The sequence below is a fragment of the Cynocephalus volans genome, chromosome 11, assembly GCF_027409185.1.
Source record: "Cynocephalus volans isolate mCynVol1 chromosome 11, mCynVol1.pri, whole genome shotgun sequence".
Classification (NCBI taxonomy): Eukaryota; Metazoa; Chordata; class Mammalia; order Dermoptera; family Cynocephalidae; genus Cynocephalus; species Cynocephalus volans.
This window is the reverse complement of record NC_084470.1, coordinates 64,203,784-64,229,041: the sequence shown is the minus strand read 5'-3', so window position 1 is coordinate 64,229,041 and position 25,258 is coordinate 64,203,784. Positions and strand designations below refer to the sequence as shown.

Sequence of the window (25,258 nt, the reverse complement as noted above, 5' to 3'; positions counted from 1 at the left end):
CATGATTTCGGGGCCTGGTGCAAAGTGAAATTGTGAAGAGTATTAAAGATTTCAAGGCGGAAATAGCAGAGCATTAATTAAGCCAAACCTGTGGCCCTTCTGTGCATGGAGTCTTGTACAGCTGCACAGTAGCATGCCCATGAAGCTGGCTCGACTCTACCATGGTGGAGCTTATATTTTCATAAGGAGCCAAACAATAAGACAACACCATTAATGAGAATGCAAGGAACAGACACAAACGTTCAGAAGGAAAGTAGTATTATCACATGTGAAAATATGACAGAGAAATGTGACCCAGGCTGGGGCCCAGGAGACAGAGAAGGCAGGCCTAGGTCAAAATCTGAAAGGTGTACCTGTGCTGTTGAGTAATAGGAGCCTAGCAAGGGATGGAGCAGCACATGCAAATGCCCTCTGGAGGAGGCAGCCTGTGTCTTGGAGCAGAAAAGGGTGAAGCCTGAGAGAGACTAGATGCCAGCCCTCCGCAGGGCATTGCAGGCCACATGCAGATTGCCTGTCTTGAAGGAACGTTTGCAGTAAGCATAGAATTGAGTGGTTCCCCGTTGATTGTATGAGACCTCTTCCAGGGTCCTTGTTCCTTCCCCCAAGTGACAAACCCATTTACCACTACAACAATCCCTGCAGGTTTGGTGAAGATATTTACATTTGTAACACCAGAGGAATAGAATGAATTTGCTTTTAATTTAAAAGACTAAGAACTCCCCTTGCTGCAAAGCAAATGCCAAGAGTGAGCTCACAGTGCATTGCTACACCTGAGCAATAAGCCTGTATAAACAGTGACTGAGATTTTGTCACTGTAATTAAAAACAGCAAAAGGCCATGGACAGCTCCTTGAACAACAGCAGGGCCATACCCACACATTAATTTCATCGTTCTTGGTCCCCAGAGTACAGGACCCACCATCCCAGTCCTAGCAACACTCCTATTCGCAGATCCTGGTCTCCTGGACTCAGCCAGCCTGTTCACACTGGATTAAACATTACTGTACAAATGGAGAGTGACAGCTAGGGTCTTTCACTTCTCAGCCACATGCTGATGGTTCTGCATGGAGAAAGAGAAGAACTGCAAGGCACTGTGTGTTTCATTTACCCACTTTTATTACACCTAATACTAATATTGAAGGCATTCTCTCCCATGCTCAAAGGATTTCCTTTTTGGGGGTCTCGTTTCCTAATGCCTGCTGATGATGTTTGTTCTTAAAAGAGAAGTTTTCCTTAAGCACAGCAAAGTTATAATGAATGGCCCTTTGAATTTTTGAATAAGAAAATTATTTCTTCATGCCAATCTGCCGTTTTTGACATCTCAAGTTGATAGAAAACTCAAATTTAAAAATGTCTATTTTGATTCTTTTAAAATATGGTCCAAACATTTATCACAATTCTACAAAGTAGACTGTGTCTTTCCTTTAACTCAGCAGAAAGTAGTCTGTGTGATGACAGGCGATGCATCGGCTTTCAGGATTCGATACCCTGGCTTGAGTGACAGTAGCATGTTGTCTCCAAAGGAACAGAAATAAGATGAAAATATGTATATCTAACCACTGCAAGCAGATGTGTCCACTACAGATGGCACCTGATCCTACTCTTACTGCTGCCTCAGCCTCTGCTTTGAATGATGGTTACTGACTATGTATCCAACTAGCACAAAACAGATGACCTGCAGATGTCATCATGTAGTCTTGAAAATCAATTCATAGCTTTCACTCTTTTAAGGTACTTTCAAATCCTGAGGTTCTGGGATTCCAACACTATGTTTGAAAAAATAGAGCAAGGAAGGGTCCTTTTTATGGGAGCGTCTTCTGAATGGATCCAGTAAGAGTTTTGTGAAACAGTGTCGATGCAGCAGTTGTGCTGTGCCAGACAGAGGCGTCTGATGGCACAAAGCGTTTCTGACCATGCTGGGTAGAACGTGAGTCTAGGTTCCCCTCGCCCCTCACCTGAGTCAGGTAATCTCCAGTCACCTGAATGACATGTCGCAAAACAAGACTGATTTTTTGTCTTAAGAAAACTTGGCTTAACATCTTTCAAGGCCTTTCTTTCCATATATATTTCAAGGGACAAATTTGGAAAGAAGGTGACTTCACAGCAAAAATGCCTTTGGTACCTGAAGAGATTCATGAATCCTTAAATTGGAAGAGGAAAAGCAGCAGGCACCCCTGACTTTTCTTTATGGCTGTGTCAGCAATGGGTTTGGATAGATCTCCTCCTCACACAGAGCATCGTATTATTAAATATAGAAATTGAGGCAGTAATACTCCATAAATGTCATTCTGAATGACTCCTTCTTGGCTTGGGTTCCATTCACTAATGTGTTAGGAAACAATCTAAGGAGAATTTAAGCAGAGCTTTGTTCTAACTTTGTTAGGTTACCAATGACTGATTTATAAAGAATATGTTTTTATCTTATATTTTATGCTATTGAAATGTAAGTCTCTCTCTTATCTGATTTTACTCCGACATTTCTTCTATTTTCCTCCAACTCAACTTTCCCTACATCTTTGCTGTTACCTTTCAAAGCTGTCTATTGAGAAATTACAAGAATCTTCAGTTTCCCTTTTACAAATAGGAAACTATTGGGGGGGGAGAACCCTCTTGTTCTTCTGAGTTCTCTTCCATCTATACACCTTCTGGTTAAATATTTATCCATCCATTCAAATACCTACCTGCCCTCCCATCCACCCATCCGCCCTCCCATCCACCCATCCACCCACCCACCCATCTAACTCTTTTACTGAGTATTAATGTTATAGTTAATGAAATTCAGGGTCAAAGAACTCATTTTCTTTGGTCTCTGTCATTACTCTCTTCCTACCTCTGGCCATTTTGGGGGTATTATGAGCCTTACCAAGGCATTTGGGGGGGAATCTTTATATTTGGGGATGAGTACACCTACTTTACACATGGCCATTTACACACTATAGGAAACTAAGGAAAACTGATTTTCTTAGAGGGAATAAAAAAGAAATACATCATAAAATAACTTTGTATTTAATTTCCAAGTTCTGCAGCTGTAAATAAAACTTCATTCATTGAGCTAGAAGATGAACCCCAGAGGACCAACTCGGAGCTCTGGGCTGAGTGACAGACAGCTTGCCAGGGAGATGGATGCATTTCATTACCTCGAGCTTATTCCATAAGCATAATTAGAACTCCTTTGAGAAGTCAACTAATTATGTAATATCCAGCAAAGTATGTGAGGATTTCATTTTGGCATTAAGCGGAATTTATCAAGCTCCCTTTTAATTTATGATTCCTGACTATAAGGGGACAGAACAGGACACGTTTCCACGGCAATGATTTGTGATTACTACCACTGGATAACACAAAGGTGGAGTATATATCTTCCCCTTGGGGCATCGCTGGAGAAAAGGCAGCTTAGATCAGCCCGATATATTATTAGATGTCCCTGTTGTCCTACAGAAACACAGCTGCAGGTATATTATTTCTGGCTGGAACAATGGTAAGGCAGGGGACCAGCAGAGACACCACATGAACAACCTTTACTAGCTGGCTTGTTTTCCCCTTCTATACATAGCCTGTATGGGGCAATCTGGCTCCAGTAGCAGAGGTTCCAGCTGAAGCCCCATATGTCCAACCTCCAGCCAGGAGCCTCTGCTTCTCCCTCCTGCTGGGCTTCGCTCTGACAGTAGCCTGCCTGGGCAACCTTGCTTGCCTCCTGGAGAAAGGCCAGTCTCTGGACCATCCGGTCTGCCTTTCCCTTCTACAGGATGTCTTACCTCCCAGTCTAGACCCAGGAAATGGCTTTGGCACTTTCTAAAGAATTTCTCGAGTTTGTGTAAAGAAAGGCAAAACATGGAGGAATGAAACATTTTTCCACAAGAGGAAAATGAGAGACACAGCCAGGCAGTTTCATTTGCAGGTAACTTATAAAATGAAATGTAGATTTCTCCCACAAAGACCAAGTTACTCCTGGATAAATTAGCTTCAGATGATGTTAAAAAAAAGAAGTGGTGAGGAAGTAAGCAATCCGGCTGCTATGGGACTCCCAAGCAGCCAAAAAATGGTTCAACAGATTTTTGAAAATTTCAAATGACAGAATATTTTGGAATGTGTAGCTATGGCTTTCTGAGTTCAGAAAGGCAACATCAGACCTTCAGGACACAAAAAAACCTTGGGGGAAAGAGACAGCAAACCCATGGCACGAGGGCCTCTGCTGGCTTTCCTGTGGAGGGCACACTGCTCACTGGGCTCTTTTCCCACCATATGGGCCCTCAAAACCCTTCCAAAGTTAATGCTCCAGAAAGCAACCTCCAAAGGCCTGAAGCTGGCCCTTGGGACAAAACCTCCTTGCCATCGCGCATTCGGTGCACACAGCTGGAGTTAATGAAAGAGTTAATGTGATTTTCCACTCTCCCCACATGCTCTGGGGGACTCTGGTGAGAACTGGGCCTGCTCAAACCACCTTTAGGGAATGGAAAAATCTAACTCACCACACGTGAAGGCGAGCACAGAAAGGAATGCTGTAGAGGAACCAAGCACAGGCTGCACATGGCTGCACCATCAGGCCACAAGAAAGGAAAACAGGGACTCAACAAGGAAAGGAAGATGGCAGGGAGGTGGCCCTCTTCCTACTGCGTGTCGACAGCCCCCTCTCCCGCACGTCCAGTCTCTGTGCTTGGGGTGCTGGGTTGCAGGACTGGTGCACACATGGCAGAGAGAGGTTCAGCCCCACTCCCTATGCGTCTCACAGATGTATCAGCTGGTATGAGTTAGTCGGGCAGTGACCACATTTTGAGGAGAAATCATCCATGATTTATCACAGGGGCATAAATCATGAATACATTTAGTTGTCTTCATCGCCTTTCTTGTCATCCTGCCCCTCTGAAGTGAAATTAAGAGGCAGATGTCTTATCTGGGATCAATTCCAGGTCCCATTTGTGTTTAAAAAAAGAAAACGAGGAAGGCTTTCACACAAACCTTCTGCCACAGGTTGATCAAAGTCTCGGCGCCTTGAAGGCCTAGTCACCATGCAGATAACTGAGAGGCTCTGGGATGTGAGGGGCAAACTCCTCAGTCTCCATTGTTTCCTGGGGTCCCAGATGGGTCTGAGGACAACAGGAGATCTTGCACTGTCTCTAAAACAAGACAATCTCCCTTCTTGGGCTCACCGACATGGATGCCCACAGCAGGTCCCAGAGGCAACATGAGAACAGAGACTGGTCCCTCATGGCTGCACATTTTAAAATTAAGTCCATGAAAACATCAGGACAGCAAGGACAGAGAGAGTCCTCCCATAAAGGTCTGGAGAGCTCTTCTTAAACACTTTCACATTCTCCAGCCTCGATTTCCATCACATTTTCTGTGGGATCCTGGCTCATTCACTCCATTCTTTCTCAAAAATTTTGTCCCAATTCCCCCACAGGTTCCATGGAGCAAAAGGTACTACCACATGCCTTTGCTCACTTGGTTCTTGCACCAAAACCAGCAAGGAGCTGCTATTAGCAAGATGTTTGCACAAATTAGAAGCTCAGAGAGATTGAGTGGCTCATTTGGGATCACACAGCTCAACTAAGTTGGACCTCAAACTCAGCTTCTCTGTCCTTCAAATATAAGACTCTGTAACTCTTGGTTATTCCTACTAGGTTTCCTCTTCTAAATTAACACTGAGAAAATATTTTCCTTTTTTGTCTGTGCTAAGTCATCTTATACATTCCACCAGGACACCAGCCACAGGGACGTGAGCAGCGCTGGAGTCCAGGAGGCAAGTCAGTGCAGCAAGCTCCTCACCATGTGGCCCTGCGGCAAGACAGCAGATGCTCCTCGGCCTTGGAGGAGTGAGGGAGGACGAGGTACATACAGGGCCACCAGTAGCACCCTAGGGAAACTCATGGCTGCTGCTGTCCAAGAGGACTTCCTAAACCCTCCACATCCCTCACAGTCAGGCACTTTGTGCCTAAATCCTGCTGGATTCCTTGCACAGGATTTATTCTACTAGGACTGGGATGCTCACTTTAGACACTCCCTTGCTCTGGTCACCAAGCCTAGCCTTCCAGGGATCACAGACAACCAACTGAGGGAGCGTCAGGCCCCATACCTGAAGGTTTGAATCATTTAAACCCTGCATGCACATGCTTTGTGTTCAGTCCCCAATGGTACTGAGCCTTAAAGTAACCACCCCCACCCACCCATCATCCACTCATCTACACACACACACACACACACACACACACACGCGCGCGCGTGCAACTTCATATTAAGCAAGGTACTATGGGCCAACATACCAAGCACTGGGTATACACTGGTGACTTAGAGGGTGACAACTCCATAATGGTATCACCCTTGTGGAGTTTATGGTACACCAAGAGTTAAAAATCAGGTAAACCCCAAAATGGATACTAAATGTAACTATGAATGATGACATCATTAAGGAAAATAACTGGTACTAGGAAAGCCTATAGCAGGAAGAGAAGTGGTAGTGAAAGGAGCTTCGCTGAAGATGTGGACTTGCGTGCATATATACATATAAACACAGCTCAGATCAGGACTCTGGACTGTTAGATGTCTGTGCAAGCCATCCATCTGTTCCTCTGGGAACTTCTTGAAGGCCTGGAGAGACCACAACACCAGCTTTTACCACCTCTGGTGAATCTATAGTGGCAACACAGGAATCTTAACATGTTCTGCCCAGAAGAGGCAGAAGCAGAGACCCACACTCCAGAATCTTCACTCCACCCCTTTTTCCTGATGTAAGGGGGCTGGCTGCTGATCTTTAGCTTAAGACAACTCTCTCTGGGATTTATTTTAATGAGAGGAGCTCATAACAGGCTATTTCCTAAGTCAAGAGGAAGGAAAAGGATCAGTACTTTAGGAAGGTTAAGGTAATCATTCTTTGGGTAGAAAACACATTTCAATAAGCATCTCTGGCTCACACAGACATTCTTCTATTTGGAGTTCTGACTGGATTCTTCTTCGAAATTCTAAAGCCATCACTTTTTGTTTCTGTCTCACTGAGGCCCAGAAACAAATCATGTGAAAGCAAAATTAACGTGATCCAAATCTTAAAAGCCCTAAAGTTTCCATGGGTTCCCAGGTTCAGATGCATAGAAGCGAGGGTTGACAGTTCCAAAAATCCAGGCTTCTGACCCAAAAGACACTTGCCTTCAGCTAAGTTAACCCTCCCCAAATCAGAGGGCACCACAGAAACCTGTCCCAGGGATCCGATGGGGCCCCAGGAGGCTTTGTGGCCATTTATCTAAGCCTCCCTCTACATGTCACTTTCGGTTTACATTCCAGCATGGTTCCCACATGGGCCCCTCCGCTTTGCAATAAGCATGTCAGGCAACAGATCTGCACTGGACAGTTAGCATGCAGCTCATACAAGTCTCCCCCAAAGAGGCCTATCAGTCTCACCCTCAGCTGTTTTCTTTTCTAGATAGGAATCCCCAGAAGAGAACAGGATAGAACAAAATCTATTTTTACATTCTAGAAGATTGAACAATGAACTGAACTCAAATTTAACGTGAAGATCTTGGGAGAAACTGTAAAGGCTCTTGTGGGAGGCTCTGGGAAGAGAGAAGGGTCTGAAAGAAGCCAGCGCCTAAGGCACAGGCACAGAACAGAACATACTCACTAGGCCCTATAAATCTCCTCCCTCCATAGTCTTCATGGAAACAATTAAGGTGAGGATATTAGGACAGATAATAGGTTGACAGCCAAAATCATTTGGCGTTCGGAGCCTCAGGTTTTATCCCCAGATGCCTGAAGAGGGAATGCAAGGGCCAGCCTGTGCAGAATACCAGATATCCTCAAATCTACTTGAAAAAGGAGCTTCATTTATGAGGCATGAAGGTGATTTCTCTACCAATAAGGTTAGCTAAGAAAGCAAAAGCATCCTCTGTGAGGAAAATCTAGCAATGTGGAAAAAGCATTAAGTACTAAGAGGTTCATGTTCATGGTTAGGTTTTCGATTGGGAATACTTCCCATTGGGCTGTTGGGATCAAGTTCAAAGGGTAAATTATTCCTCTGTGTGCATACAGCATTAAATATGCAAGGCAGTTAGCTATCCACAAGAGGTATGCAGAAACCTTGTTTTGACCTAAAGCTACTTGTCCTTGCCTTCCACAAATGTTTACTGAGCACCTGCTATACATCTGTATATATTGACTGCATCAGGTACTAAATTTTGGAGGAGGACAAAACAGAAACCAATCTTGTTTACCGGAGAAGACAAACACGGCATCAGTCACGACTACTGCAATCAGTGCTACGGAGCTATTCAAGGTGCTAGGAAATGCCATCACCTGAAAGCCTTTCCTGTCCAAGGTCATTCCCTCTGACCCATGGCAATTTTCCTGAAAGTTAGTCCACCGCCATTTAGAACTCAGGACACACTTGTTTGCAACTCTCACCAAGTCCCTGGGCACTCTCTACATTCCCAAGGAAGCTCAACAGAGAAGTCTTAGGCAGGCTTCTGTGCTCTCTCTCTACTCCAGGGTCTCAGACCAGAAGGAGATGCCAGGGAGTAGGTTAAAGGCATGGGCTTTGGAGTCAAGCTATTTAATCTGCTCTTAACACAGTTTCCTCATCTATAAAAGGGATATACTAGAAATCTCTATGTCATAAAAGCGCTGCAAGGATCAATGAGGTGATGCTTGCAAAGTGCTCAGCCAATTGCTCAGCTAGCGTTCACTGCCTCCTTCCAAGAGGGCTCCCTGAGAGCACACTGTGTGCCAGGCACAGCTCTGTGGCTTGGCTACAATGGATGGACACAGCACCCTGCTCTCTCACAGCGCTCTGCTTCTTGGGGCTGAGACAATAAACAGAATTTAATTCTTAAGGTGTTTATGTAACGTGTTAAAATATTAATATGAAAACTGCTACCAATAAAAAGAAAGTAGTAACTGAGATAGCTGGAGGTTGGGGGCAGGGGGCAACTTTAAGTCAGGTAGTCAGGGTATCTCTAATGGAGAAGGTGGTATGCGAGCAAAGACAGGAAGGAAGGAGAAGGAAGTGCAAATACCCTAAAGTGGCCATGTGCTCAGCACACCTGAGAACAGGGGGCTGTGCAGAGGGTGTGAGGGGACAGCCACAAGGCGGAGGGCAGAGTGAATAGGCTCCCATCAGGCCAGGCTTGTTGGCCACTGGTGGAGCTTAGGCTGAAACAGCAGAGTGGGGAACCAGTACAGGATTGGGGGGATCATGGCACCATCTGCCTCCAGTTTCCAGAGAGTCTCTCTCCCATCCTGTTGCCTTTTCACTATGTTGTTCTTTTTACTGTGCAGAAGCTTTTTAATTTGATATAGTCCTACTTATCTATTTTCACTTTTGTTGCTTATTCTTTTGGTGTCATATCCAAGAAATCATTTGCAAACCAAGTATCTGATCAGGGGTGAATTTCTAAAATACCTAAGAAACTCCTAAAACTCAATAACAACAACAAAAAAAACATAAATAACCTGATTTTAAAAATGGGTAAAGGTCTGGAATGGCCATTTCTCAAAAGAAGACATATACAGATATATGAAAAAATATCTCAACATCACTAATCATTGAGGAAATACAAATCAAAACCACAATGAGATGTCATCCCTTACTTTTAGGATGGTTATTATAAAAAAAATTATATATACACACACACACACACACACACACACACACACACACACACGTATGTGTGTGTGTGTGTGTGTGTGTGTGTGTAAAGCAACAGGCAAGAAAAGGGAACTCCTGTACACTATTGGTATGAATATAAATTGGTACATCCAGCCACACACATTCCAAACCTATCATGCCAAGTCCGTATCCTCTTCTGTCATCACAGCAACACAAGCCACCTGAGGAAGTTGACTTGGATACACCAGCTGAGCCCGGTCTAGTGCACTGTGGACCATAACCCTCTTCTGCATTGCTAACATTCACTGAGCACTTGTTGCTCCCCGAGGACTCACTGGACACTGGGCACTTTTCATCTGTCCCCCACAACAACCCTGTATGGTTCTTGCCCTCATTTTCTAAATGAGAAAACCACAGCTCAGGGAGATGAAATCACTTACCCAAAGTCACTCAGCTCAGAAAGAGTAAAGCGAGGAGACCCAGGGTAGTCTGAGCCTTGACCACTACTCTAGAAAATGGATAAATAATATAAAGGCAGTAAGACTTTTCAAATCTCCCTTTTACATTTCACTAACACAAACAGGCTCATCTTCCCTGATGCTCTTCTGAATTGATGAACATTAGTTACTATTTATCATTAATTAATGATACAAAATGGTCAAGTATTTCTCAGTATATCTTGATAGGTGCCAAAAGTTTAGGTAAATAGAACACTGCATATATATTTATTTATGAAACAGGTAAAAAGAAAGGGCTGGGAATGTTTAGAAAATGCAGCTGAATACTTTAATCTTCTTATAAGTCAACCAAGACACTGCGTACGATTAATCCATATTGAGGGATGAAAGAGCGCTTTCTATTTCCCACATCTGAAAAAATATTGCTGCACCATCTTGAATTCATCCAGGACAGCTACATTTGAACTAGAACAGAGGAATTTTGACAATGCGAGTGGGGGAACATCACCGTAAGAATAATGATGACCCAGCCATCCTGTGCTCTGCCTACGTGTGCCCAGCACGAGCTTGGTGGGACAGCCTCTTGTTTAATTCTTAACACCGCAGGTGTGTATAATTAGCCTCTGTTTACAGATGGAGAAACAGACTTGTAGCATCCAGACTCCAGCCTCTTTCCAATGGGCAGCACTGCCCTCCCTCCAACCCTACCCTCACCCCCCAACCCCCAAGAGCCCCAACACCAAGCCCAGGAAAAGCAGCAGCAGTCACAGCAGCAGGGAAGGGGCCAAGAGGCTGTGTCAAGCCCCCGACACAAAGTGATTTTTCAATGGCTGGCAGCAGCCACACATCAGTGGGCCTCGCTGCTAGCTTGCCCTGTCATATTCTTCTTGCTGGAGTCACGAGATGTCTAATACCGGCAGAAGTAATTAAAAATAAAGTGAGACAACGAACCGTTTCGACTCCCTTCAGCCGCAAGGAGGGCCTGGGTGAGCTTTCACCACAGGGACTGGAAATGCCTTTTCCTGTCATACCATTGACTGACCACGAGAAATGAATGTTCCTGCTACTTTCCTAAGACAGCTTCTGGATTTATCACCCTTAAAAAAAAAAAAATACAGCAACGGCACAAACTCACCCAAAACTTTCAAATCAAAATGTGATTTCAGTCAGAGAAAGAGAAAGAGAGGGAAGAGGGAGGCAAGCAGGGGGCAGAAAAACATCACCACCCAACTGAGCCCTAAAGTAAAACAGCCGTGAGAAACGGGAGTCTTGGAGCATTCACAGGAGGTAAGAGTCTCCTGCCTACCCCCCACCCCACCCATTGAAATCCATGATGACACAGAGTGTTAATACCCAAACTGTGCACCCAGCCAAGTCCACCTCTCCTAGGCTGATTCCCCACACCACTGCCAGAGAGGACATCTGAAAACAAGCAGCGCATGCCTCCCCCCTGTTCAAATGCCTCCCATGGCTCCCCACTACCCTTGGATCACAATCCTAACTCCTTACTGTGCCCATGGAAGCCAAGAGGAGCTAGCTCCTGCCTGTCCTGCCAGCCTCCCCCATGATGCTGTCCCCGTGCCCACCAGGCTCCAGCCACTGCTCCTCACGCACACCCAACTCCTCCTCAGAGCCTTTGCACATTCTGTTCCCTCTGCTGGGAGTGCCCTTCCACCCAGCTCCTTTCACTTACACGTGCTCTCTTCCAAGAAGCTTATCTGGGTCACCCTGTGTGTAAGAGAAGATACTACCCCATTCTCTGCCTCAGGCCCTTCTTCATCTTGTTCAGAAGATTTTTCATTATTTTCTCATTAATTGGTCTTTTTACTTGCTCATTACTGTAGTCTGTTCTCTGTGATCTCTTTGGAGGTGTCTTATCAGTCCCATACTCCTGGGCTCTGTTAAGATGGACTGCGACACAGTTGGCTCTTGAAAAAGATCTGTGGTTTGAATGAATTATCCCCTGTGGTTCCTCTCTTCCCTCTATTTCCTTTGCCAACAGCCCTCGCTGCCTGCAAGCCCCTTTAATAACCTGGTTCTATGGAGTGAAGAACAGACAGAGCCAGAATGGATGTGGTATGAGGGGTGAGAGTAGGCGGAGCATTTTGAGAGCTCCCTCTAGGAGCAGTATGATCTTAATTCTAACATGCTTTGTAAAATCATTTGAAAGTCACAGAAAAGAACAATGTAGTTTAGGAGGAAAAAAATACAAAATTCTTTCCAAATTGCTTAAGATTATTTAAGGGTTGGGTTCTTAAAAGAATAAGCCCTGACCCAGCTCTGAAACTCTGCTCCCCAGAACAGCACAGGCCCCTTAATAGATGAGGACACAGGGGATTGCTGAGCTTTACAAAACCACTTCAGAAGCTGAGCTAAGCCTTTCAGCAGGAGGCCACTGGAATGAGGCTGGCTTGAGGCATTATCTTCCAAGTTATGTCAAAGGAGGGAGGCCTGGAGCAAAACTCCCAAGACAGCCCCATTCTTGAAGATCTATGTGATACCAGCTCAAGGGACAGTGATTTCCAACAGGGCTTCCAAAAGTGCTCCAAAGCTAGGTCCCCCAAACCTTTCTATGATCCAGGGGTACCCTTTATCTCCAAACCAAGAAATGTGTTTGTTCCCTCCTTGTAGTCTCCGCCAGGTCACCAGGGATCCTCGAAGGACCCTGAACCTCTCAAACTGCCTGAAAGCTACTGTCCTTGCTTTTGATAGCTGATAATGAAACACACAGCACACATAACTGAAATAGCATTCACCTTTGAAGTTCCCCTGGCCTCTGAGAAGGGGAAAATCATTTCATCAAACCCAGACGACCTCGTCCTCAGGCTGCACAGTTGCCCTCCTCCTGCTCTCTGCCTGAAGTCCTGCCAAGTTCTGAGATCACCCGGCCCCAGACTCTGCATACCCTCCTGCACTTGGAGGCAGGAAAGCCAAGGAAATGGACTTACTGTCCCGGTGACAATGTGCTCAGGATGAATCGCTCTTCCTCTGAACAATGGCCATTTTATTTTGCTTTGCCCCTGAGATGTCTGCATCCTGGGTAAGGGTCCAGGCTCAGCATTCAAGGTCACTGGTGGTCATTTCAGCTGCACCAAGTGCTGGTGAGGGAACCCTGAATTCGTTATGTGGCCTCTCGATGCCTCCGTTTCCTCTTCTGGGAAATGTGCATAATAACAGTACCTGTCTCATAAGATTTCTGGGAGAATTAAACACATAGGAAGCATTTAGAACAGTACCTGACACTCAACATTCAATTAGATTTTGCTCCCATTAGTTTTGTTTTATAGATTTAGGTACAAGAAATCAGTTTAAAATGGTATCTTGTTGAGGAAAACTCAGGTTCAGGGGAAAGGAGAGGAAGTATACAGAGCATTCTGGTACTGCCTCTGTGCTCATCCCAGTTCATGCAGTGACACTGAACACTGCACACCCCAGCAGGGTGCCACTATTTTACCTACAGTAGAAGCAAGTTAAGATGTGCTCTGTTATTTGAGTTACAGGCCAATCTCATTCCCTACAGTATAACACAAAGTAAAATAAGGGCTATTGACCATGGGTAAGTTGATTCTGGCCCCACAGTAACAGGGCGTGATATGAACTGAATGTTTGTGTCCCCCAAAATTAATGTGTTGACTTCCTATTCCGAGATGTGATGGTGTCAGGAGTTGGAGGCTTTGGGTGATTAGGATTAGATGAGGTCATAAGGGCGGAACCCTCAGAACAGGACTCATGCACTCTTGCTCCCCATCCTGCTCCATGCCACGTGAGGACACAAGGAGAAGTGAGTAGTCTGCAAACTGTACACAGGCCCTCAACCAGAACCCGACCATGCTGTCACCCTGATCTCGGATCTCTGGCCTCCAGAACCATGGGCAATAAATTTATGTTGTTTACAAGCTACCCAGTCCATGGTAATTTGTTATAGCTTCCAGAGCTGACTAAGAAAGGAGGTCTCCAGTTTCCTGGGTCTTTGCAAACAGGGAACCTGATTCTCTCCAAGGTGTCCCCTCTGTTACTTCGGTAACCTGAAAGCTGTGACATTCCACTACGTGACCATGTCACCACCAAAACTGGGTTCAAGGTACCGTCAAGTCTAAAACTTATGGAGGCTTTGGGTTCCAGTGCAAGGCTGGGCAGCCTGCAGCTCACTCTGCTTCTCAACAGCCCCATCACCTTGTGTGAGAAGAGGGGGAGAGGAAAAAGAAATACTCGTTACAGAAAAGCAGAAAGGGTCACTAAACATTTTGGGGGAAGATACCGAAGCATGAAGAGAAATATTTGCCTCGAGTCTCCCACTCCTCCATTTATTATGTAGCTAATATAGTTTGTTCAAGTAGAAAACAGCAATGGCAAAGTAGGGAGAAATCACCATGACCATCTTCTGTTGAGTTCAGACAATGCATAAAATTCAGTCTCCATCACAACTACTCAACTCCACCATCAACCCCAGACAGTATGTAAACAATTGGACATGTCTGTGTTAGAATAATACTGTATTGATGGACACTGAAGTTTGAATTTCATATAATTTTCTCATGTCGTGAAATATTCTTTATTTTTTTTTTGACCATTTGAAAATGTATTAACATTGGTAGCTCAAGGGCCACAAAAGCAGGTAATAGGCCAGATATGGCATATGGCCATAGTTTGCCAGGCCCTTCTTTAAATCACTTAATTAATCATTTTCTTACCTATCAGCTGTCACTTTTCTGTCTTGTGCATCAGGGGGAGGTAATGACAAATAATTCCATGACATTTTTTAGTTCACTTGGAAGAGCAACTACAGTACATAGATGGTGGGCACAGCCATTTTTCTAATTTAAACGCTCTATTTCTTAAGCAGGTCCTGGAACAAGGCTGTTTCAGGTTGAGGAGTTCATATTTTATTCCAAGTGTGAAAAGGCTGCCATTAAGCCACTAACCAATGGATATTAGGCAAAAGTAAATGGCATCCAATAAATGAATAAATAGCTTCTCATTTCTGCTCTCAGAAATGAAATGCTGGCAAGGGACACATTGCATAATCATGATGCTGCCTTCATAAGACTCACAGTTAAGTCACCAGTAATGCATTCCTTGTTCCAACTCACCCTAAAATGCATTATTAAGCAGTTGCCTTGAGCAAGGCCCTGGTTAGGTGATAGACAACACAAGTGCTCCCCTGGCCTGCTTTCCCCACTTCCTTCTGCTTTTCCTTTCTTGGAACACAGGTGCCACACTGCAAGGAAGTCCAGGCTACCCTACTGAGGAACTTGGACACACAGTGTTTCCAGAGGATGAAATACCACGAGGGGAGAGAGCCCATGAGGAGGAGAAGCCAAGCAGCCCAGCCAGACTCCCAAGTGGATGCAGCTTCATCAGCAACCCCACCTGACACCATGTGTAGCAGACCTACCACTCAGTTAACCCACAGAATCAAAAGAAATAATAAACCATTGTTATTTTAAGCCACTTTATCTGGGGATCTTTCATAGTATGCTATGATAAGTGATTTTCTTTCCTTTCTCCCTTTTGCTTCTTGTATTAGTTTTCTATTGTCACATAACAAATTACCACAAATGGAGTGGCTTAAAACAACACACATTTATTATCTCACATCTTCTTTGGGTCAGGAGTCTGGGCACATTCTAACTGGGTCCTCTGCTCATGATCTTACAAGGCTGCAATCATGGCATTGACGGGGCTGTGTTTTCATCTGGAAAACATCTGGCTTGACTGGGGAAGACCCCACCTCCAAGCTCACTCAGGTTGCTGGCAGAATTCATTTCCTCGTGGCTATAAGAATAAGACTCAGCTTTTTTCTCACTGTTGGCTGGAGGCAATGCTCAGGTCCCAGAGGCTGCCTGAAGACCCTGGTTACATGGGCTACTCCTAACAGTTTCTTACTTCATCACACCAGCAGGGAGAGTCTCTACCCTCCAGGAGGGCCCAGTCCCTCTTTTAAGGCTTTTCAACTAAATAAGTCCCACCCAAGATAATATCCCTTTTGATTAGCTCAAAAATCAAATGTCTTGAGAAAAAGTCTCTTATCTTTACATGATTCTATTGGTTAAAAGCAAGTCATTGGTCTTGCCCACACTCAAGGTGAAGAGATTACACAGGACATAAGCACTAAGGGGCAGGAGTCACGGAGCTACCGAGGCTCCCTGTGACACACTTCTCAGCAGGGCTAGATATAGTGCAAGGTGGTGGGATCGTTCAGAAGGAGAGATCTGGTCATGATGGACTCACCAAACAAAGACAATGAAAGACAGGCCAAAGCAATTATAGAATTGAACATGAAGCTGTGCTTGCCTTAAGTCAGTTCCCAGGAGTTTGGCGTTTAGGGCTCAGGCAAGGACAAGAAGACCTAGCTGCAGGAGAAGAAGGAAGGCTCAAGGCAGACCCAAGAGAAGGGAACAAATCCCCACGGACTGGAAAATACAGACCATGCCTGGGAAATAGCAAGTAGCTGTCAATCAAGAGCAGCAATCCCCTACGGGCAGGTATAGCATATGGGTGAAGAGGGCTGAGAGAAAACGCCAGGGAGTGGACATGGCCAAGAGGAGCAGGCATCTGCTGCCTGAAAGGGCAGCTACTTCTCAGCTCCAGCCATTTTTTTGCCATATGGGAACATTGGCCTCAAAGTCCAAATGTACCCCATTTGAGAGAAACTAATATTGAGAAATGTATATAATATCTCCAGAGTTTAAAATCTGGATCCGTAATGACAGTTTTTCAGACAGAGTATGGGCCAAGAAACACACACCTGTGCACTGGCTTCAACTGAGGGAACAGGTCCCTATAAAGGTAAACAGAGGGAAGCAAGAGAAGCAGACCCATGGAGTAACCAAATTGAGTTCCTTGGGCTATTTCTTATGGCAGCAGTTCCCCGAGTGTGGTCCCCCCACCAGCAGGATCAACATCAACATCACCCAGGAACTTGTAAAATGCAAACTCCTTGGTCCCACCCAGACCTATTGCTCTGGAGGTGGGGGGCCCAGCAAGCTGTCTGGGAACAAGCCCTCCAGGTGATTCTGAGGTTCACTCAAGTTTGAGAACCACTGTTTTATGGGAATCATGTTGCAGCCGTAGATCATTTTTCTCTCCTGAACCCGTTTCCTGTTTTTACAGTCCTGAAGATTGTCAACTACAGCACAACACAACCCTCTACTAAACATCTAACATTCAAAATAATGAACAAAGATGACTGCTTAGACATTGCACATCATCTCACTTTACTACAATACTAAATCATGTTGGGATTTTATATGAATTTATTACCTGCATCCTCATGGGGACATTCATAAAGAAGAGAATGCATGTGTATATGAATGCTGTGGAACTCTCCAGAATGGGGCAGGAGTGAAGGGAGCCTGCTATTAATTTCCAATCATAAAAAAGACGCTCTCGCTACAGAAAGAAAGTCTGCTTCTGCATAAGTAGATAAAACTGCTTTATGTAACGTTGACGTTTCCAGGACCCTGGTTCCAATTAATCCAAGAATGAACCTGGCCTAAGATCAATATCGTTCCTCTGAAAACATACATTGAGATTTGAGTTTTGTTTAAAGAGTTAGGACTTTGCAGCCCTCATCCTATGCCTCTACCTATAAGTTAGGACAGGATGTTTAAATACCGATATTCTTAGGCAACTGCTATCCACTGAGTATCACCAAGTGGGAAAGATTCATGTAACCCAACATGTGAAACTCACATGATAAAACATTTGGTGTTCCTGGAGCTGCTTATTAGAAGGCCCCTTCCACTTTAGTCCTTTTTTTTTTTTTTTTTTTTTTGTGGTCCTAAATAACACAAAATATCCCTCACCATGCTGTGAGATGTCATGACATCTTGGAACATCATTTGGCTGCAAAATGTCCATAACCCTACGCATGTTTACTAGTTCTGGGGCCTCTCTCCCAGCCCCCTTGGTCACTCAGCCACTTCACAGGGCTGTGCAACAGGCCTCACCACAGGCCCAGCACTGTGTTGTACCGCAGGGGTGCACCTGCGTCTGGCATGTCCCTCACTTTACATCTCATATGTTTATCAGGAATTAACTCAGGCCTCTATCTGTCCTTGAAAGTTATCACCTGAAATACCACTGGCATCTAAAATCACCTTGCCCAAGAATGAACCTCCATCTTATTCAAGGGTTGGGTTCTAAACTCAATGCTTATGGTGAGCCAAATTTATTCCTGGGTATCCTTCGGGCAGGTGCCATGTCAGAGTCCCACCTACTCTCAGCAAGCCCAGCACAGCCAGCCTTTCCACCAGTGTCAGCAGCAATGGCTGTTTCTAAGGTTGAGCACCAGGGGAAGGAGCTGGCATCCAAAGATTTCGGTTCTGTAGGAGTGGGGTAGGGTCTAGGCATCCATAATTTAAAAACTCACCCCAGGAAACTGAGACTGGCCAAAAGCTTGAGAAACCTGTGGATTAAGATGCTCAAAAGGTGCCAAAAATATTAATGTCAGTTTTTGATAACCTAACATATGAGTTCATCAGATTAATAAATGCCAACTTGGAAATCAAAGGAAGAAATAGAACAGAGAACAGACAAACTTTGACAAGGATGGAGAGCTGCACTGGGGGGTGCAGAGTTTCTGGGAGGTGATGGGATCCAGGGAGAAACTATAGAAACATAATACACAAAAGAGATGGCTGCAGGGTGGCCATGCCAGGAACCCATTCTAGAGATGCTGGGCCCACCAAGCAGCTCGGGCTCCAGGGTAAGTTAAAATAAAAGGAAGCACTGCCCAATACAGATGAAGCACATTTCACAATGGATCTTTTCACTGAACTTGTCAAATATGCCTTTATGGGTTTCTTGGCTCCTCCCCAAAACTTTCATTTTGAAAACAAGGAAAGCCATAGTCTTCGGTTTTGGTCAACCAGAAAACACAAGCCTGAAAAACCATAGGTCATTATGAAGTTAAGTCTACATGGAGCACTTACCCATGGACAATCTGGAGGTTACAGTAAAGATTCTCCACAGACTCTGCTACACGGGTAGCATCAGCATCAACTTACCTTTCGGTCTGGCCAATTGTATTTTGCAAAGATCGTGTCATAGGTGTCCACTGCCCCATCAGTGATGAGCATGATGGCCTGGCTGCAGATACTTCCTTGTCCTGTGTGGTTGAACTGAGGAAAGAAACAAATTTAAAATAGAATATCCATCAGAGAGTGCTACGTATCCATGAGACTTCAGAGGCATGGGGTCTTGGGCCTTGGAAGCCTCTCAAAATCAGGGTTTGTTGTGCACCACCAAAACAGAACCTGCATGAATCACCATATTTGCTCTGACAAATTGGAACTAAATATGGACCACAGAGGGATTTCTAAAAAAACATGCACAGGTGAGAAGTAACCTAGGATGCGTAACCTCTTTTACCTTCAAGTGTGGACCATGTGTTTCAGAAAACAGGCCAAAAGGGGTTGGCACAAGAACCTTTTAGGGACATATTACATGGGCTGCAGTATATCTGAGAGGCAACATCTCTTTCAAAATCTAAATGAGGCTGGTTTGAGTGGGTCTGATGGGTACAGAATGTAACCATATAACAAAATCAAGAAGGTTTGGACATAGAATAAAGTCAGAAACATGACAATTCATATTAGAAGCCTAAGCACACTTTTTAAAAGTGTTTGTTTTAGGACCGACCCTGTGGCGCACACGGGAGAGTGCGGTGCTGGGAACGCATCAGCGCTCCAGCCACCGGTCACAAAAACAGCCAAAAAAAAAAAAAAGAAAAAAAGTGTTTGTTTTAAATATTCATTGTAGGCATGTAACATTATGCATTAGTTTACGTGTTAGTATGTATGGTATGCTGTTATTCCAAGATTGTGCTTACTGGTGTGCAAAACCCTAAATGTCTTCAACTTCCAGCTTTACAAACAGCATAAATAGCATTTTAAAAGCTCCCAGCCTTTGAGGATGGTAGCTAGAGTGACCAAATATTGTTGCCAGAGCAGTGTGTCCTTCCCTTGAATTGGGGTAAAAAATTCCCTTAATGGATGCTATTAATGATACAACTCAAAGTAACACCATGTCCTCTAAAAACCCTACAATTATATGACAATTCTGAGGCATAGGAAATGCAAAAAGTCTTCAACCTTCAGCAGTAAAAACTCCGTCCATTATAATCCACAAGGCTAATTCATTTATTCTAAAATTATTCGCAAAGTGCCCACACAGTGCTGGGGATGAAACATACAAAAAGCCCTTCTCTTGTGTAGCTTCGTATTCTCTTTGGGAAGATATACAAAAACAAGATAAATAAGTAAACTGCATTGCATGTTTGATAATGATGATGCTAAGGGGGAAAAAATAAAACAGAGTAGAGGGATAGGAAATGGGGAGGGAGCAATTTCGGAAACAGTACTCAAGGAAGATCTCACTAAGGAGTTGACATAATATCTGAAGGAGGTAAGTATCTGGGGGAGCCATTCCAGAAAAGGGCAAACAGTAAGTGCAAAGGCACCAAGTGGAAATGGGCCTGTGTTGACCTAAAAAGAAACTGAGGCAAAATACATATAGCGAGGATTTGTTGAGTCCATACAATGAGTGCAACTGGGGAGACACATAGATCAGGTTGCCCTGAAAATGTGTTCCAAAGAGGGCCAGCAGAGCTTAACATTTTATAATCACAAGAAGAACGAAGAGTCAAAGGAAAGAGAGAGAAAGACAGCCCCACCTAATTACTTCATCAGGCTTTCTATTGGTTGTACATGATGTATAGATTTGGGATTGTTACTAGGTTATGTCCTTCATGCAGGGATCTAGAGTGAGGGTAATAAGAAGAGTTTTAGGTTATTTTATGGCTTTCTTGCACTGTTATGACTGCTTCTAAGTAAAATGGTCTTATGATAACGTTTCCCAAGACCGGTGGACATAATTAGTGACTTGTCCCAGATCTCCCAAGGCACTATAATTTAGCTGACCTGGTCAGAGCAGATTCTTTTGGTTATCACCTGGCATGTTCAATCTATTGACGATGAAACTGGGGAAGGATGGAGGTTGCTCTTGGCTTTGCTGGATGGCCACTGGTGAACAAGAGAGCTAATAAAGCATCCAAGTTGAAGTTATTAATGGCTAGTCTCCATGGACTTAGAAATTTTATGTGGAGTGTGAAGTTGCAGCAACTTAAGAGAAGACTTTAAATAACTAGACGAATGGATAGATGGATGGGTAGATGGATGGATGCAATTTTCTTGTGGCCATATTGGGACAGAGCAAAGCCAACTCAAAACAGGCATGGGGTACCATGGTATAGTGGAAAGCACTCAATCCCACCACAGCAGTTTGCGTAGGGTAAGTCCTCCTTCCCAAGCATTCAACTCTTTATTTATAAGATGGGAATAACATCCTTACATGGTTGTTACAACACAAGCTAAATGCCCACTATATGCTGGGTTACTTGTATGAACTTATTTAATCCTTACTAGCCTCTGAAGTAGGTACTATCATCCCCATTTTACAGGTGGGGAAAATGAGGCACACAGAGATTAGCCCACTTGCCCAAGGTCACACAGCTACTATCTGACATAGCCAGGATTTGAATCCAGGAAGGCTAGCCCAAGACTCTGCTCTCTGATTCGGCACATTCTACAGCCTTTTAGTAGTGATATGAAGGTCCTTAAGCAGATGGTGATAGATGGTAGGGCCCTACAAATGTTCGTTTCCTTCTTCTGCCTCTTCTTCCTCATCCCTTCCAGGGGTCCAAGGTCACATGGCAGCCAGCAGGGCTGTGATCCTGAGAGTGAGTGAGCCTTAAATTTTGTGCCCTGGGCACTTGTCTCAGTTTACTCCTGGCTGTGGTCACCACTCTGGTAACCTAGACTGGACATGTGCCTTTGAGATAATGAGCAGACAAGGCCCATGATATCACAATGCTAGTAAGTAGAAATACCTGAAAACTAAATCCATCACACCACAAAACTTTCCATATGACTACTATTCTACTGTCTTATCAACATAACTTGCTATTCCAGAAAACACTTGCCCAGGAAGACAAATTAGCAAATAACTTTATTGCTTATTCCAGGAACTTCCTGAAAGACCAACCAACTCTCTGATAAAAAGCATCAAAGGACAATTATACCCTAAGACACTTTGAACCTTGGACATCAAAATCTCCTCCTTGCTGTTTCCACCAACCCTCAACTGTAATATAAGGATTCCTATTCTACCCTAACCTATTCATATCCCCTCCTCTCACAATAAAAGGTGCACCTTCATCCAGACTTCAAAGTCTCAATAAATATCCTCGCTTTGTCCTTCCCACTCTGAGATGCTATAAATTCTCTGTCGTGACAGTGCATTTCTTAACTGCAGTAAGCAAAAACAGCCTTGTAGCCTGGTCTTATCAACAAGGTTTTCTGGCAATGTTTGGGGAGACTGCATTCAACACAACACCACTGAATAAATCAAGTCACTTAATAAAAGTGACCCATGCTTCAGGATCTAGAAGCTTCAGTAGGAAAAAAAATCGGGATGACCCAGGGCTGTTGTTCATGTAACTCATTGAAAAGATCCTGGAAAAACATTCCAAACAAAAAGAAAGAAAGGGAGGGTAATGATGATATCTGAATAATGTAGACTGGAAGAAGGAGCTGCCAGGAGCTGTTTATTTAAAAACATTACTTTCCTCTCTGCCTGGGTCCCTTGTATTCTCTGCTGCAATCTGTAGTTGGAGAATTTTGAAGAATGCAATTAAATTCAAATGCTTTGATGAGTAATATCTCGTCTCTTCATATTTGTCTAGAACTTTTTTTTTATTGAATAGCGAGAGTGATGAAAGTGTTTTCCATAATAATAACAATGACAAGGGCCTGATGATGAACTACAATTAGCTCAGTGATTCATCAGTTAGCAGTGAAAATTTCAATGCATCCTGACATTTAGAGCATTTGGTTGTGATTAACAGTCTTTGAAATGTCACCGAATTTTATTTAATTGGTAAGAAAAAATTTTAAAAGGTAATCACTGCAAAGATCACATTCATTGCCAAAAAAGATAATTGCAATTGTCACATGACAAGGTAGATGCTAACTACTGTAGCAAACTGGCTCTGTGTTCTTACAAAATCTAATGAATGCAGCAGAGATCAATAGCTAGAAGGGGCTTAGAAGTTTATGTGAATGCTCCTTTCAAAGCCATTTGCATCAACAACTGCAAGACTTTAAGTCATCTGAGCAAATACTGAAACTGAAACGCAGGTAGCTGTAAGACAGAATTAACTCCATTTAATTATAGTAACCTCTGAACCGTTCTAAGCTCCAGCAACAATCACAATTTCAATTGTGTGGTGTGTGGGTGTGTGTGTGTATGTGTGTGTGAGAGAGAGAGAAACAGCTTTTTTATTTCATATTGGCTTGCAGAGAGAGACATAATACACAGGAAGAGAATTATATTACTTAAAGGTCATATTGATGAAGTGGAAAATAGATAAAGCTTCATTGTCATGGGAGATTAACCAACTCTGTGTTTGAAAAAGCTCAGTGGCAAGAGGTGGGACAGAAATGTTACTCTCTATAAGATAAATATGCACTAAAACAAACATGCTGCCAACCACCAGCCAATCTCAATTAGGGACATTTTGTAACATTTATTGGTATTTCAGTTCTTTGCTTTCTGTGATTTACATTCGGCCCATCTGGTTCTATGATTGGCAAGACTCCAGAAAAGTTTTTACAAGAGAAGACAAGGCAGGTAGGGGTGTGGAGAGTTTCTCTGTTCAAAAGTACTTCCAGCACAAGGATTCAAGAAAAAGTTCCACCATGTATTGGTGATTTCCCTGTGTCTTAGTGGTTCCTGTGGAAGGTGAATATGCTCTCTTGGAGTATACAACAATATTATGTCCCATAATGTGCTCCTACTGAATGTACGATATGATATAAAGTGTTCCTGGGTCAACAGGTTTGAGTATCAGTATAAACACATTTTAAAGGTCTGTTCACTGCAGGACTTCTCAAGGCCTTTAATATGTGCAAGTACCTTGTGGGTTTCCAGGAGGAGGACAGTATCTCTTCACCTTGACCACAACCCCTGTGTGGGAGTATCTTGATGGACCAGCATTAAACTGTGTGTGCTATAGGAAACACTGGCTTAGGAGAGTCTGAGAGCAAAACTGATCAATGGAAGGAACGTGCAGAGAAAGGGTATCAAGGCAAGAAAAAGAAGAGTGGGAGGATGAAGGGAAGCAGGCATTCCTGAGGACTTGGGCATGGAGTAGGACCAAGGCATCCAAGTGCAAACTGAGACCACAAGAGTCCAGGTGCCCGTGTGCCAGTGGTCACAGAGAAGGCACTTCTCCCCCAGCCTAGCACTGCTGAAAGGGAGCTGGGAACCACTTCCTCATACTGCATTCCAACCCCACCAGGAAGGGTCTGCCAGGACTGGCTTCGTGGGTGCACACTGCATGGGGCCCCACACTGAGAAAGGCTCCACGCTCGGTTTAATGCTCTGCTGTCCCTTTCACAATTCTTAACAACTTCTGAACAAGGAACCCTGAGTTTCCATTTTGCACTGGGCCTTGCAATTTACGTGGACAGTGTTGGGCCTATTCCTATCCCCCTTGTACGAATGAGAAAAATAAGGGCGATACTGAGACTCGTTTTCTCAAGGTCACACTGCAAGCTCTGGCTGAGTCTGGCTCCCAGCCCAGCCTGCTTGACTCCAGGGCCACAGACTTAACCACAAAAACAGTCTCCTAGCTTCCACCGCATGAACATCCGTGCCAGAGCAGCAAAGCATAACTTCACTGCAGGCAGACTGCAAACGAGGGACGCCCCAGCTCAGATGAGCCTCCCCCTGCTTCGGCCAGGTTTTTGAGATAAAAAGAGAGGGAATTTTCAAATTATGACAAGTCTTTTCAATATTACCACCTGGAAAGAGCCTGCTGAGATGGAGAGCTCCAAGCCCTGGGAAGGTGCCTGCCCAAGGTTCAAACCAGAATTTAAAGGTGCAGCCTTGCCATCTGCCTGGCCAGCTGTGTTTATAAAGTATTCATATGCTGGTAACAGAGGCGTGCTGTCCAAAACACAGACTCTTACATAAATGTTAATTACCTGTAGCCAACAGTCCTCCAAGTGAGGTGGGAGGGAGTAGCCTCAGGTTTATATTGAGGAAGCTGTCTTGGTACCTTCCCTCCTTATTCCCTTCTCATCTGCAGTCATGATGCTGCCACAGGATGCAGACCTAAGGCCTTTGCACTAGAACATGAG

General features: G+C 44.2%; 1 protein-coding gene across 2 annotated transcripts in view; it reads right to left on the bottom strand.

The window, feature by feature from the left end:
• The window catches only part of CACNA2D3 (calcium voltage-gated channel auxiliary subunit alpha2delta 3), an 828,419-nt gene that overhangs the window by 369,680 nt on the left and 433,481 nt on the right, over positions 1–25,258 (bottom strand). For both annotated transcript variants that reach the window (XM_063114014.1, XM_063114015.1), the window contains exon 11: positions 19,061–19,174. In XM_063114014.1, coding sequence (XP_062970084.1) covers positions 19,061–19,174 — 114 coding nt within the window. The remainder of the gene's footprint in view (positions 1–19,060; positions 19,175–25,258) is intronic.